This window comes from Salmo salar, chromosome ssa21 (assembly GCF_905237065.1).
Source record: "Salmo salar chromosome ssa21, Ssal_v3.1, whole genome shotgun sequence".
In the NCBI taxonomy this organism is placed as follows: Eukaryota; Metazoa; Chordata; class Actinopteri; order Salmoniformes; family Salmonidae; genus Salmo; species Salmo salar.
This window is the reverse complement of record NC_059462.1, coordinates 24,619,240-24,637,572: the sequence shown is the minus strand read 5'-3', so window position 1 is coordinate 24,637,572 and position 18,333 is coordinate 24,619,240. Positions and strand designations below refer to the sequence as shown.

The 18,333-nt window shown below is 43.2% G+C and overlaps 1 protein-coding gene across 1 annotated transcript in view; it reads right to left on the bottom strand.

Annotated features, from left to right (window-relative positions):
* The window catches only part of LOC106582019 (guanine nucleotide exchange factor DBS), a 64,068-nt gene extending 49,686 nt beyond the window's left edge, over nucleotides 1-14,382 (bottom strand). Inside the window, exon 1 of the mRNA XM_014164675.2 lies at nucleotides 13,376-14,382. Within this exon, the coding sequence (XP_014020150.1) occupies nucleotides 13,376-13,454 (79 nt within the window). The 5' untranslated portion in view covers nucleotides 13,455-14,382. The remainder of the gene's footprint in view (nucleotides 1-13,375) is intronic.
* Nucleotides 14,383-18,333: the final 3,951 nt, after the last annotated feature.

The following is an 18,333-nucleotide window of genomic DNA, read 5'->3' as shown; positions in this document are numbered from 1 at the left end:
TCTAACAGCACCATTTAACCATTCACACACTGCATTCTAACAGCACCATTTAACCATTCACACACTGCATTCTAACAGCACCATTTAACCATTCACACACTGCATTCTAACAGCACCATTTAACCATTCACACACTGCATTCTAACAGCACCATTTAACCATTCACACACTGCATTCTAACAGTACCATTTAACCATTCACACACTGCATTCTAACAGCACCATTTAACCATTCACACACTGCATTCTAACAGCACCATTTAACCATTCACACACTGCATTCTAACAGCACCATTTAACCATTCACACACTGCATTCTAATAGCACCATTTAACCATTCACACACTGCATTCTAACAGTACCATTTAACCATTCACACACTGCATTCTAACAGTACCATTCAAAGAAAGAGTCTATTCTAACTATCTCCATTATCTCACTCAAAGACTTCATTCTTATAAAACCACTGAAAGACCTGATTCTTAATGGACCTCTCAATGACAGTTCTGACTAAATATAGTCATTCTGACCCTATTGATAGATGGCATGTGGAATGATGCCATTCCACCACAAATTAGGCCATTCTTACCCATTTTATTTCAGTGACCAGACTATTATCTGGCCCTATACAGGTGCTGTAGCAGTAAAACAGTTAGGTCTCAAATGTTATACACCCATATGAATGTTTGTGTGTGAGACACGTGTGTTTGCTTTCTCTGACCTGAGGGTGGTTAAGGTTATTAGTGTGTCGGCCATAAAGCCAGAGACTTGTATGCTACAAGAGTTATACTGTTCAAATGCTCCCACTTTCTGAGGAGAGAGAGAGGGGAGAGAAGAGGATAGAGGAGTACAGTGGACTACAGAGGTATTTAAGCTTTGGAATGAAGTAATGAATAATGAAGGGTGAAGCGGGAGGGAGAAAATGAGAGAGAGAGAATACCACACTTATGCACTATTCCATACAGAAAGTATTTAATTGATACAAAGAGACAAATCAGTACAGTTTGTGTGTGGAGTGAGGTTGCAACAGATACCTGTCAATACTTATGAGAAAAGCCTGACATTTGACAACCTTTAGTCAGCGATAAAGAGAGAGAGAGACTCATTATGGGCAAAGTTTTATTCTGTTGATGAACCTTGGAAGGAAAGCGAGGTGACAACAGTATTTGTCCCTTTACTCTGTAACATAGTGCTCAGAAACCCAGGGGGCCATTTCAGGGGGTAAACATAAGGTCTGGTTTTCACTCCCAGATAATGGGTTTAACAGAGCGGCTGGGAGAGGTGAAGATTTTTTTAGAAGAGATAGGAGACATACAGTAAAGTACAGTACACACTAGCCATATATCAGCCCCTTACATTTCATACAGCCCATAACGTTGAGTACTAGGCAGAGCAAGAGGTTGCAATGAACAGTGACATTTAGTGAGATTGAGACTCAGTCACTCAGGGCTAAATGTCTGCAAGACCTTCATGGAGAAATAGACTGGCACACATAAACAAGAGTCATGGAGCAAGGCTGAATACATTACAGCAAGGCAAGGTTATACATGCAGTGTAGCCTCGCACTGTAGTCTGTCTCACACACACACACACACACACACACACACACACACACACACACACACACACACACACACACACACACACACACACACACACACACACACACACACACACACACACACACACACACACACACACACACACACCTAAGCCCAGAGCTGACCCAATGATTGACTCACGCGATCTCAGTGGCACCAGGGGGTAGCTTTTCCACACTGCTGCTACCCCACCTCAGAGGGCTCCTCCTGGGCTTCCTCAGCATGTCTCCCCCTGTCTGAAGACCTGACTCTGGAGGTCCTCTACTGATGCTACTGCTAACTCTACAGCATGCACTTTATTAACCTACCCCCACTGTGCAACTACTATAAAAATGCCCTCACAATAGCTTACTTGTATTGCTTCTAACACTGTGCTGTGCTATGCTAATGCTCTCCCTAACTGTGATGTATCACTTCTGCGTCACTGCTACAACAACCTCTATTGCTGCAACTACAGCTACTGCTCAGTCTACTGTGTATTGTCCATCTGATGAGACTACTGTGTATTGTCCATCTGATGAGACTACTGTGTATTGTCCATCTGATGAGACTACTGTGTATTGTCCAACTACTGAGACTACTGTGTATTGTCCATCTGATGGGACTACTGTGTATTGTCCATCTAATGAGACTACTGTGTATTGTCCATCTGATGAGACTACTGTGTATTGTCCATCTGATGGGACTACTGTGTATTGTCCATCTAATGAGACTACTGTATATTGTCCATCTGATGAGACTACTGTGTATTGTCCATCTGATGGGACTACTGTGTATTGTCCATCTGATGAGACTACTGTGTATTGTCCAACTAATGAGACTACTGTGTATTGTCCATCTGATGAGACTACTGTGTATTGTCCATCTGATGAGACTACTGTGTATTGTCCAACTACTGAGACTACTGTGTATTGTCCAACTACTGAGACTACTGTGTATTGTCCATCTGATGAGACTACTGTGTATTGTCCATCTGATGAGACTACTGTGTATTGTCCATCTGATGGGACTACTGTGTATTGTCCATCTGATGGGACTACTGTGTATTGTCCATCTGATGAGACTACTGTGTATTGTCCATCTGATGGGACTACTGTGTATTGTCCATCTGATGAGACTACTGTGTATTGTCCAACTAATGAGACTACTGTGTATTGTCCATCTGATGGGACTACTGTGTATTGTCCATCTGATGAGACTACTGTGTATTGTCCATCTGATGAGACTACTGTGTATTGTCCAACTAATGAGACTACTGTGTATTGTCCATCTGATGAGACTACTGTGTATTGTCCAACTAATGAGACTACTGTGTATTGTCCAACTACTGAGACTACTGTGTATTGTCCATCTGATGAGACTACTGTGTATTGTCCATCTGATGAGACTACTGTGTATTGTCCAACTACTGAGACTACTGTGTATTGTCCAACTGATGAGACTACTGTGTATTGTCCAACTGATGAGACTACTGTGTATTGTCCATCTGATGAGACTACTGTATATTGTCCATCTGATGAGACTACTGTGTATTGTCCATCTGATGAGACTACTGTATATTGTCCATCTGATGAGACTACTGTGTATTGTCCATCTGATGAGACTACTGTGTATTGTCCATCTGATGAGACTACTGTATATTGTCCATCTGATGAGACTACTGTGTATTGTCCATCTGATGAGACTACTGCTTGGCTGCCTTCTTTTATACCTTTAAAATGGGTCCCAGAGTGACTTTTGGGTTTGTACTCTATGCCTGCACGAGCGAGTGTACACCCCCCAGTACGGAGCAGAGAAGCCCACAGGAAACCTTGTGTGTGATGATCTGGGCTCACTGCCCTAAAGAAATACTTCTAGAACCTCATCCCTAGAGGAAAGGACCCACGGAACCCCCCCCCCCTTAACCTCACCTCACATTCCTTCCCCTCCATCCCACACAACACATTCTCTCCTACCGTTCCAGTCCCTCCAGGAGTTCCTTCGGCTGGCTTCGGGGGTGAAGGGGGAGGCCAGTCCAGAGATGTCCAGGCTCTGGATCATCTGACTCAGTCTGTTCATGATCCGGGAGGGCACCTCGCCTGCCCCCTCCCGCAGAAACTCATGGACAGACATGAGGGATCGCGCTGCTCCCACACATCCAGAGGTACTCCGACCCGGACCCAGGCAGACCGCTCCAGTACACACTCCAAGAGGTAAGTGACTGGTGGTTCTGGTCCGATACACACGCAGGAGAAGATTCGGATCAGTTGCAATGTACTATCACTCAGAGGAGTGATTCAGCACACACTCACATGCAGGCTGTGTGTAGAGGTGTGGATGTATCGTGTAGAGTGCACACACAAATGTACAGATAAGTCAGCCAGAAACAAGAGTCCAGTTCAATCCAAGCAGAGCCGAGCCCCAGAGCTAAGTCCTTGTCTGTCACTCACGCCTCAGCCAAGACTGATTTCAGAAAGTGCAGTGGGCCCGGCCCTGAACACACACACTCCTCATCACGACCGAGCTAGAGTGAAGCATAAACACTTAGAGGAGAGAGAAAGAGAGAGAGCGGGAGGAAGAACAGAGGGAGAGGAGGAGAGAAGAGGAGGGGTAGAAAGAGAGGGCAGCCGTTTAAGCACAAATCCCCTTCTGCTGGGGCTAATTATATCAGCCATTGCTTGTACCACTAATCTCTCTCTCAAGTCTATCCCTTGCTCCATGGTGTTCCGCTCTAAACATGTTTAAATGCAAACACAATCAGATATGGCAGTGATCACACATGGCTCAACAGTTCAATGAACGCTCTGGACTGCTAGAGGATGTACATCTTCAGTTGAGTGTAGTGGCTAGTCATTGCGTGAGGGAGCTGGTCGTATTGGCAGACTCTCCGTCTCTTGCTGTAAATGGATAACGAGGAAAATGGCAGCCAGTTAGTGTCTACTGGGTTTAGGCATATAAGCTTGGAATAGGTTCGTGTGCAGAGATTCGGTGATAGTCGACAGGCAGGCAGGTTAAAAGACTGTGGCTGCTACTGTAGGCTGTGAAAAGGTGAGAGGAGTGCCTCTCTCTCCCATACTGATGAGAACACTGCAGAGAAGGAGAGGCAAGAGACCACCACTGTCGTCTCCACCTCTCCATCACACTCCCACTCCCTCCCTCCCTCCCTCCCTCCCTCCCTCGTTTGTCATGTAGGTGAGCTTTACCCCTCATACTCAACCTCCTCCCATCTGCTGCCTCTCTTCTGCACACACAGAATGCTGGGGTAGAATGAACATGTGCACACCCTGGCAGTCAACTAGGAATAAGTTGAGAAACACAGATCTGAAACAAGCATAGTCTCCTGGCAACCCTACTGGTCATAAACCACAGATACAGGAGTCAATGTAAAGCTGACCTTGCGGGCTTTTCAAGCTGGCTCAAATCATACAACCAGCAAACCAGGAAGATTGTCAGACACACTCCCTGTTGGAGGGAGAGAGAGAGAGAGAGAGAGAGAGAGAGAGAGACTGTGTTCTGCACTGTACAATTCAACTCAAGCTGCAGACAGCACTGACCTTGCTGATTGAGCTCAGATTGCTCTTTATGTGATTTCTGATCTAAACTGCATCTCGCTGCAGATAGACTCTCAGCTCATCAGGAATATAAAGTGTTGTAATCAGCAGAGAGGGGGCAGAGATGTTGGGTAGCAATCACTTCTGTCCTCACCTCGATTTCCTAACTGGCTGATTTGACCTACTTCTAGTCAATCCACATCCACACTGACACATCTAGATCACAGAAACACTGACTTGGCATTTTCTATTGGAATATGTTACTGTGTAGATCGTGAGACAGAGCGGTGGCATCGTTGTGCGCGATTGTTCGAGCGCACGTGCACGCATACGCGTGTGTAGGTGGGCCAGTGGGCATGCACGTAGGTGCGTGTGTGTGAAGCTTTGGACAGCCATATAGAGAGACCGGTAGTAAAGCCTGCTATAACTGAGCCAGGATTTCTACCCAGGTTTAGGAGGAGTTACCTGGTGCCATCAAACAGGAAGCACAACTGCCCTCAAAGCTCTGGGTAGGAGGTGCCCGCCTGTACAGCCAGATCGATAAGCAGGCTGCCAGCCTCTAGCAGCAATGGGCATAGAGGGTTAGGAGATCTGTGCAGTTTAGTCTACGCATAGTGGGCCATGGACATGCTGGCACTGTTTCATCTGTTTTTTATATTAGTGTCACTAATCTGGTTTATTACGGTGTCCATCTGAATAATGGTTGACTTTGTGCATGACAGTGAAAAGCTTAGTAATTCTAGTTAACAGTTCTGCTCATGGGGTTTACATGCTTGACTGGTTTCAGATCATGTTACAACATTAGAACTCAAGGGGCTTTATTGGCATGGGAAACATATATTTACATTGCCAAAGCAAGTGAAGTAGATGATAAACAAAAGTGAAATAAACAATAAAAAAGTTAAAAGTTCCAAAATAATAAAATACATTTCAAATGTCACATTATGTGCAAATAGGTCACAAATATCGCTGCTGTGATGGCAGACTGTGGTGTTTCACCCAGTAGATATGAGCGTTTATAAAAATGTAGTTTGTTTTCAAATTCTTTGTGGATCAGTGTAATCTGAGGGAAATATGTGTCTCTAATATGGTCATACATTTGGCAGGAGGTTAGGAAGTCCAGCTCAGTTTACACCTCATTTTGTGGGCAGTGTGCACATAGCCTGTATTCTCTTGAGAGCCAGGTCGGTCTGTGGCTCTGATGTTTAGGCCGAGGTATGTATAGTTCTTGAGTGCTCTAGGGCAATGGTGTCTAGATATAATTTGTAGTCATGGCAACTGAACCTTTTTTGGAAGACCATTATTTTTGTCTTACTGAGATTTACTGTCAGGGCCCAGGTTTGACAGAATCTGTGCAGAAGATCTAGGCGCTGCTGTAGGTCTCTCTCCCACCTCCTTCCCTCCCTCCTTCCCTCCCTACTATCTGTGAATGTTGGCCCGATTTCTCTCTGAAGTCACATTCTCCATAACAACAGACCACAAAAAGAGAGACAAAAACAAGACATCTCATCAAAGACCAGAGAGACAGGTGAATTGTCTAGGTCAGGGGTGGGCAACTCCAGTCCTCCAGGGCCTGATTGGTGTCACACTACTTCTCCATCCCTAGCAAACACAGCTGATTAATCAAATGTCATTCTAAACTGAAGATCATGATTAGGTGATTATTGGAGTCAGGTGTGTTAGACACCAATCAGGCATCGAGGTTTAGAATTGCCCACCCCTGGTCTACAGAAACACACAGGCAAGTATTCCTCTGTGTGAGTCAGTCGTGGCCCAAAAAATAAGGTATGGAGGAACCTGGGGGCTAATAGGGGTGAATCTGCCACCTGTCCATGACTGATTCCTCAGTATCTACCATCACATCACACAATACAACACACGCACACACACAGCATACAAAACACACACACACACACACACACACACACACTGCATACAAAACACACACAGCATACAAAACACACACAGCATACAAAACACACACACACACACTGCATACAACACACATACAGCATACAAAACACACACACGCACACACACACTGCATACAACACACACACACACACACACACACACACACACACACACACACACACACACACACACACACACACACACACACACACACACACACACACACACACTGCATACAAAACACACACACACACTGCATACAAAACACACACACTGCATACAAAACACACACACTGCATACAACACACACACACTGCATACAACACACACAGAGCATACAACACACACAGAGCATACAAAAACACAGCCACACACACACACTGCATACAAAAACACACACACACACTGCATACAAAACACACACACACACACACACACACACTGCATACAAAACACACACACTGCATACTAAACACGCACACATGCATACAAAACACGCACACGCTGCATACAAAACACACACAAAAAAATAAAACACACGCACGCATACAACACACACACACACTGCATACAAAACACACACACACACACACACACAAAACACACACAGAGCACACAAAACATGAACACTCCGCATACAAAACACACACATACTGCATGCAAAACACACACACACTGCATATAAAACACACACACACACACTGCATACAAAACACACACACACACAGAAGGCATACAAAACACACACACAAACAAAACACACACAGCACACACACACACACACACGGCATACAAAACACACGTGCACAACACAAACACATGCACACACTGAATACAAAACACACACACACACACACACACACACACACACACACTGCATACAAAACACACACACTGCATACAAAACACACACACTGCATACAAAACACACACACTGCATACAAAACACACACACACACTGCATACAAAACACGCACACACACACACTGCATACAAAACACGCACACACACACTGCATACAAAACACGCACACACTGCATACAAAACACGCACACACACTGCATACAAAAACACGCACACACTGCATACAAAAACACACACACACACACACACACACACACACACACACACACACACACACACACACACACACACACACAGCATACAAAACACGCACACACTGCATACAAAAACACACACACACACAGCATACAAAACACGCACACACAGCATACAAAACACACACAGCATACAAAACACACACAGCATACAAAACATGCACACACAGCATACAACACACACACAGCATACAACACACACACACACACTGCATACAAAACATGCACACACACTGCATACAGAACACGCACACATGCATACAAAACAAGCACACGCTGCATACAAAACACAAACAAATAAAACACACACACACACACACACACACACACAGCATACAAAAACACACACACACACACACACACACACACACACACACACACACACACACACACACACACCGCATGAACAAAACACACACACACTGCATGCAAAAAACACACACTGCATATAAAACACACACACACACTGCATACAAAAAACACACACACACACACACACACAAAACACACACACAAAACACACAGAAGGCATACAAAACACACACACAAACAAAACACACACAGCGCACACACACGGCATACAAAACACACGTGCACACACACACACACACACACACACTGCATACAAAACATACACACCGCATACAAAACACGCACACACTGAATACAAAACAAACACACACACTGCATGCAAAACATACACACACTGCATACAAAACACGCACACACTGCAAAACACACACACACACTGCATACAAAACACACACACACACAACACTGCATACAAAACACACACACACACACTGCATACAAAAACACACACACACACACTGCATACAAAAACACACACACACACTGCATACAAAAAACACACACACACACACACTGCATACAAAAACACACACTGCATACAAAAACACACACACACACACACACACACACACACACACACACACACACACAGCATACAAAACACGCACACACTGAATACAACACAAACTGAATACAAAACACACACACACACACACACACACTGCATACAAAACACACACACACTGCATACAAAACACACACACACACTGCATACAAAACACGCACACACACACACTGCATACAAAACACGCACACACACACTGCATACAAAACACGCACACACTGCATACAAAACACGCACACACACACACACTGCATACAAAAACACGCACACACTGCATACAAAAAAACACACACACACACACACACAGCATACAAAACACGCACACACTGCATACAAAAACACGCACACACAGCATACAAAACACACACACACAGCATACAAAACACGCACACACAGCATACAAAACACGCACACACAGCATACAAAACACGCACACACAGCATACAACACACACACAGCATACAACACACACACACACACTGCATACAAAACATGCACACACACTGCATACAGAACACGCACACATGCATACAAAACAAGCACACGCTGCATACAAAACACAAACAAATAAAACACACACACACACACACACACTGCATACAAAAACACACACACACACACACACACACACACACTGCATACAAAACACACACACACAAAACACACACAGAGTACACTCACACGGCACACAAAACATGAACACACCGCATACAAAACACACACACACTGCATGCAAAAAACACACACTGCATATAAAACACACACACACACTGCATACAAAAAACACACACACACACACACAAAACACACACACAAAACACACAGAAGGCATACAAAACACACACACAAACAAAACACACACAGCGCACACACACGGCATACAAAACACACGTGCACACACACACACACACACACTGCATACAAAACATACACACCGCATACAAAACACGCACACACTGAATACAAAACAAACACACACACTGCATGCAAAACATACACACACTGCATACAAAACATGCACACACTGCAAAACACACACACACACACACTGCACACAAAACACACACACACACACACTGCATACAAAACACACACACACACACTGCATACAAAACACACACACACTGCATACAAAACACACACACACTGCATACAAAACACACACACACACACACACACACACAAACACACACACACACACGGCATACAAAACACGCACACACTGCATACAAAACACGCGCGCGCGCGCACACACACACACACACACACACACACACACACACACACACACACACACACACACACACACACACACACTGCATACAAAAACACACGCACTGCATACAAAACACGCACACCGCATACAAAACACGCACACACAAACAAAACACACCCACAAACCATAAAATAACACACAATACCTAAAACACACACACAATACCTAAACAAACACACAGAGCATACAAACACACACACAGAGAGCATACAAAAACACACACAGAGCGCACACACACACAAAACACACCCCAAGAGCATACAAAACACACACACAAAATGCACACACAGACACAAACACACTCACACAATACCTAAACGCACACACACACACCCCAAGAGCATACAAAACACACACACACACAAAACGCACACACACACAACCAAAAACACACACACACACACACACACACACAAAAACACACACACACACACACACACACACACACAGCATACAAAACACACACACACACACAGAGCATACAAACAATACCTAAACACACACACACACACACACACACACACACACACACACACACACACACACACACACACACACACACACACACACACACACACACACACACACACACACACACACACACAATACCTAAACACACACAAAATACCTAAACACACACACACACACACACACAATACCTAAACACACACACACACACACACACTAAAAGCATACACACACACACACACTAAAAGCATACACACACACACACACACACACACACACACACACACACACACACACACACACACACACACACACACACACACACACAATACCCAAACACACACACACACACACAGTACCATTTAAGATTACATTTATTGAAATCGTAATATCAACTGGTCATATTATATCGTGGAACACAATCTTCAAAAAGGCAGTAACCTCAGCAGTGGAGCTTTCTAGTAAAAGCCATAGCTGTGCAATGTCATAGCTTTGTTTTGTTCATTTAGCAGAAAATACACTCTTATTTCCCAAGCACACAGTCAACACACCTATTTTATAGTAAAAATAACATGTACGATAACACGACAGAATATCTTTCCAAATTAAAAAATTTGCCAGTGAGAAGTGATGCGCATCTCATGCTTAGAACAGTTATTTACAGAGTGATCATTTGAAATGGGGCTCAATTTGGCGAGTTGAAAGACAATTCTTTCAGGGTTACAAACCAAAACGTGTTGTTTTCGATTTACAGACGTTTGATTTCGTTTATTCTGCCGGTTCTTTGGAATTTTCCAAATGCATGAACAATTCCACATTGAACACTGCATGGTGTTGAAATACTGCCACACATTATTTTTTTTTTGGGGGGCCTCGCAAATGCACATGTAGTCTAGGCCTAAAAATGGAACACCAGAGTGAAAACAAATGAACGTAGCCAGCCACAAACAATATTCCACCAAATAGTTGTAGCCTACAGGCCTATTTGATTGTGTTTAAAGATGGAGCTTTGATATCAGTTCGAGTACTAGAGTAGTACTCCATTACTCATGCCCGTCCTACTACACACAAACTACAGCCTCTCTGAATAATATCTCAAAAGCTTGTTTGATTCTAACAAGCAGACAGCCAAAACATTGACACTGGTGTTGCCTTGGTAACTGTTGTTTCTGTATTGACAGTTACAGTAGGAGGATATATCACCTCTCTAAGTCTGTCCGACCAAAATCCATATGGCCAATATCAACACTGGAGAGCAGTCCCCCTGGGCCTAAAGCTGATATTGAGCCTGCGTGTGTGTGTGTGTGTGTGTGTGTGTGAGGACGCCTTTGTTTGCGTGCGTGTGCGGGATCAAGCCATAGATGTGTAACTCAATAGAAGGCCAGTCACATTAATAGGATGAGATGGATTGAGAGGATTATTGGCCGTCTAATAAGTACATCCTGTGGCTAGGGAGGATCATATCTAATAAGGGTATTAGATAATATCTGATATTATATCTACGTAAGTACACGGTGTCCATAATACACATAAAATGCACAACTGATATAGCCCACCATCTTTTTAACTCACAAAACTCCCTGACAACCAGGCTCAGAACACTCACAGCAACAATTCACGTTTGCAATCCGTGTGTAAACCTGCACCAAAAGACCGTATGATGGATATACATTATGACCAAAACCATTTTACACATACATGACATATAGTAAAAACATGGCTACGGTAGGAATGTCAGTGTCAGAGGAGATGTGAGGAAAGATGCTGAGAGATATAGACGTGAAGGAACATGTGCTGGGTCACCTGGTCTCCTATTACAGACCTATACATTTACTGTTGTTAAATAAACACTGGTACCTTCAGGACAGGGGTGCAAGAAATAGGGCAATGAGGTAACAGAACACAATCATCTGTTTACGCCCATGTTTGAGTCCTATATGACATGGTTATTGTAATACAGTAATAACCATGTAATACAACAGGTATGGTAGTTACGTGGAGAAAATCCTCTATGTATCCATCTTATCTATCATTTGATCTAAAACTGATCAACCAAAGCATTCAAGAGCTGCAGGGGTACTGCCAGTCTAAAACACATCAATGTAAAGACGTCACCCCACGACAACAGGCAGGAAAAACCAAGCCAATTCCAGAGGCGTTACATCCCCCTGCAGAGGATCCCAAGACTTAGGTCAATGTCACACTGCATACACACAAACACCTTACATTTCAGCTCCACAGAACATAGCTAAGTATTCTCCCATACCAGTGATGGGTCTGTCAATGACAAGGAAGACATGCAAACCAATTAGTGTACAACTACGCCACATATAGCAATGTTTTAATAGTCATACTGTTGTTGGGTAAGGTTACACCATCTGCTCAGACATGTTTATAATAAGCATGTTCTTGTTACTTACGTTTTGGCTGGTCATGCTCTTGCTGTACATGTTTCAGAAAAACATTTCTTAACAACAGTCCCTAGTGTATGTTACTCAGATTCCTATAGTTAGCGATGCTGTTGATACACACCTATGTTTTGGGTGACCAGTCGGAGTCTCTCCAGCATCGTTCCTAGAGCCATCTCCTCCGTCTTCATCCACAGGATCATCCTCAGGAGGGGGAACGGGAGCCCTGCTAACCAGGAAAGGGACGCCGTGGCTGGAGAGAGATTGAGCCTGCTTGCCTGTCTCCCTGGTGCTTCAGACAGCCGACGCTGTGGAGGAGGGAGAGAGGGACTGGCGTAGCTGCTTATCCCAGGGGAGAAGAGGCAAGGGGGGGGCTTGCCTTGCTGGCTCACACTACAGATGGTGTGGAGGAAGTGAGTGGAGAGAGGGGTGATGCAGAAGAGAGAGTAATGTCTTAGAGAAGAGATAGGATGCTGGCTGCGGGGCGGATGGAGAGGATGCTGAAGCTGCGATGGATGCAGATGTCCCCAGCTGCAGTGACAGAGAGATGCAGAGTGGAGGATGCTGAAGCTGCGATGGATGCAGACGTCCCCAGCTGCAGTGACAGAGAGATGCAGAGTGGAGGATGCTGAAGCTAGAGAGGAGGAAAAGAGGGGGCTGGCTCACAGATGCACTGCATGCACCCCCAACATGCACACACATGCAGACCTAGAGAGGAGGGGAGAGGAAGGGGATTGCAGCCAAGTCAGATTTTTGCAGACTCATTCACGTCACACACACAGCTGATGGGACTGAGGCTTGGCTGCAGTCACAACAAGGAGAGGTCAGTTTGATTTAAAGTCTCCCTGCAGCTCTGAGAAAGGACCTGACTGCAATAGATGGAGAGAGTGAGGGGGGAGGGGTAGAGAAAATGTAAGAGAAGAACATAAAAAAGGTTTACCTCATCCTCATTAAGAGCATTATGGTTATCACTTGCTGTTATCATTCATTATCTGTTGTTGTTTTCTATGTGAGCTCTGAGATTAGCTGTCCTCCATCACAACCATGTGGCCATCCTGTGTCATTACAACACATTACTGTGGTGCACTGGGCCAGCACAATGGGCCAGAACACTGGGCCCGCTCAACTTAGTCAGGTCATATATATCCTCCAATAAGAATGCAGCTACTGTGACATACAGGAAGACAGGATGGAGTCTGACAAACCGGTGTGTTAAATAATGTATTTATTACAAGCAGAATGACAGTACAGAGCTTTGCCCTCATTCGCTACAGATAGGCTGGCAAAATGTCAACAAAACTTATTTTTCAATCTCTGTAGAAAAACAAGCTCGAAAACTGCTCACGGATACAAACAATGTAGGTTTGTATGTTACACAGAATACCGCACAGTACAGTAGTTGACATTTCATTTGTGAGAGTATCACAAGTTCAGGAGCAGTATGGTGAGAGCACCTAACGTGGTGCTGATAATAATGGTTTATACAAGCAGTGAACATTCTGGTCAGCAACAGTCACAAGGCTGGTGTGGTTAACCAATGAGAGAGAGAGAGAGAGAGAGAGAGACTCAAAACTCTTCATTGACTAATCAAGTTATTTGGTCACACTTTTTCTCTCACTAAGATATTTAAAACAAAAAAGTTCAATGCAAAGAGTTTATGAGATGAGTGACTTGTAGAAATATAATCTGTGTGGGTGACTAGCCTATTTATAAAACTCAGTGCACTTACAGTATAAACCTTATTTTGAGGGCTCTGAGGTGTACAAAGTGCTGTGTGTTTCATTTACTTCTAAAGTCTTCAGTGTGTTAATTCTGTGGGTCTACTTTTTCATTTTGCCTGTTACAAAACCGAAAGCAATATCTAAATATAAAGAGTTAAAATGTCATTTTCTCCCCTGGATACAAAAGTATCAATAGAATATATTTTGATTGATAAATATTTTCAATAACATGGATAATAATAATAATAATAATAAATGACAACGTGATAATTTGACCTCTCATCCAATGAGTAACAAACAGTGAATTCTCTCCCCATAACCACCTGCCTGAGTGTTCCAGCTACATTGTATTTTGGCCAGCCACTAGTAATGATAAGAACATCAGACAACGCATGACTTCCATAAAAACATGACCAAATACTCTTTACAGTGGCTATATGACATGCATGATAACACCTTTGCAATCCATGTCAGTAAGCCCAACCGAAGGCTTCTAGTCATAATACAAACAAACAAAAAACCTGAACTCGGACCTTTACCAAAATCCCCAAAAGGAGAGAGTTGTGACAGAAGATATACAGGCCTATAGATATTTGTTGTGTGTGTGTGTGTGTGTGTGTATCTGCACTCAGCAGACATATAAACATACAAAGACGCTTACGATCCAATGAATTTCAGTCGCTCACTAACACCACAGATGAGCTTTGGACAAAGGCAGACGGTTCACCTCATACTGTTACATGTTAGAAATGTGGAAAATAGATTCATTAATCACAATCTACTATATAGAGGATGTGGCAAACCAATCATTTCTATGACATTCTAGAAAGATGGATTTGATTGTGACACCGCTGTTTGATTCAAGTCTCCAAACCATACCCCATTTATACATAGATACCTCTATTAGTTGAATTTACATCCATACATAATAAACAACCTACATTCATAATATACCATATCAAATATCTAATTTGATAATCGAACACGTATAAATAGTCATAACACAATGCGATAAAGACATATCATACTAGGAATACAGACAAGAACCTTTGCATAACAGAGAATACACAATCTTTAGACAACAAACATAACGCAAGCAACACTGACCAATCAGTCATTGAAACATCCATGAAATAACCCCATCAGCCTGTGTACAGGGCATAGCTACCATAGCTTTCTGTCTGACCAAAACAGAGTGCTGTTACAGTGTATGGCCACATGGTGGCCCGAACGAGTAGAAAGAGTTTATAGAGTACTACAGTATGATTCAGAATACCCATAAAACCTAGCGGTCAAACAAGGAAATGGTTCCAATAATTTTTCCCATAGTGGATTTTAGAAACACTTCAAATAAGCGCTGTGTTTCGTGTAGGCTTACCCTGGCGTGATGTTTTGATAACCGTGTAAATCTCTCTAGGACAAGGTGACTTATCAATATATTTGCCTGTAATTTAACCTCCAAAAATGAAACGCTAGTTAGCCACATTAGCAGCTATCATAAATAACTACCAATGCCATGATGATCTGGACAAGACTACTGAATCAGTGTAAAAGTAAGAATTAGGATTAACTATCTAATGTTAACTAAATTGGTAATTAATAAATTGCCAACATTTCTTTAAATTGACAACTCTGTGAATGGTCTTGTGCGAGTTTTAAATTGACAATACCTGTTAGCAAAGGCGTCAGCTAGAGATGACGTGCAAGAGCATGCAGGGATTTATAGTCTTACACGCCTACTTTCATGCTAATTAGCATTTTCGAATCAAAGTAAATGGAGCCAAATATATTGATACAAGTCACCTTGTCTGTCAGAGAGATTTACATGGTTATCAAAACATCACGGCAGGGTAAGCCTACATTTTCCCCTATGGGAGAAATGAATGGTGGAAAAAGAATTGGAACCATTTCCCTATTTGACCGCTAGGTTTTATGGGTATTATGACACCTCCACTGTGGGGCTCTATGGGAGATAGTGGTGCTATGCAGGATTATGATAGATGATGGGTATGAGAGAGGTTGTGTGTGTGTGTGTGTGTGTGTGTGTGTGTGTGTGTGTGTGTGTGTGTGTGTGTGTGTGTATCTGTGTGTGTGTGTGTGGGGGGGGGGGGGATAAATGATGTGTACATTGATGCTAGTAGCTCCATCTTGTCCCTTGAAAGGCTTGGTGGAATTTTCACCATACTACATTCACCGATTCAATGCTTTCAGATTTACACAGGTGCACTGCGGACTAGTGGATAGGGGCAAAGGGAAGACTAGGAATGGGTTATAAATACACTGATAGATGTGTAAGACTTTATAGAACCATGACCGGTTCACCACACGTGCTACATTTTCCCGGACCTGCTGTTTTGGACCCTCTCTCTTTTATAATCTCCACCCGGGACAGCCAGAAGAGACTGGCCAACCCTTGGAGCCTGGTTCCTCTCTAGGCTTCTTCCTAGGTTTCTTCCTTTCTAGGGAGTTTTTCCTGGCCACTGTGCTTCTACACCTGCATTGATTGCTGTTTGGGGTTTTAGGCTGGGTTTCTGTACAGCACTTTGTGACATCTGCTGATGTAAAAACGGCTTTATAAATGAATGTTATTTGATTTAGAATAGATAGAGTGAGAGTTCTATTATTCTCCTTTGGCTCCTAGCCTGCTGTTATTGTTATATTAAGGCAGAGGTATCCCCCCAAGGTTTCTGTTAGGAAAATGTGGCGACGGAAAAATTAGCTTCTTTAAAAACAATTGCTGTGGATTATTTCAAATCACAAGCTCATAGACCTAGACTCTGCCTATTTGGGAAGCCCGCAATTGGGCAGCGCACTTGAAAATAGGCCTAGCTGATTATTGAGTTGCAGTTGTCAGTCGAAAGCATATAAAATATGTGAGAAGATAGTGTCGAGTATAATTTAAAATGTTGAGAAAAGGGGCGAAGATATAGGTGAGTCTCTCTCCAGAATTTAAAATGTTGAGAAAAGGTGTGAAGATATAGGTGAGTCTCTCTCCAGAATCGCTCAGCTGTCTCCTGACAATTCTTGAGCATTGATTGTTTCATTGTGTGAATTGTTCAATTCTCCATTACATATGACACCAGTAGTAAATGTACCGATAATCCTCATAATTTGTTTACAATAATTTCTGTTAATGATTGTATTAATTACAGTCATTTACCGTTCTCATTCTCAGAGTGGAAACGTTTTTGCAGAGTTCACAACCTGCTATACTTGTGAGAAACAAGTTTTGGTTAATTTCATAACCATCATTTATGAGATTTGTCAATATTTACATTGTCGTTTATTTGGAGTGCTCCATGTGCGCAATGAACATGTGTCTGGTTTCTCTGTCCTGATCATGTTGAGGGAGCGCGCTCCT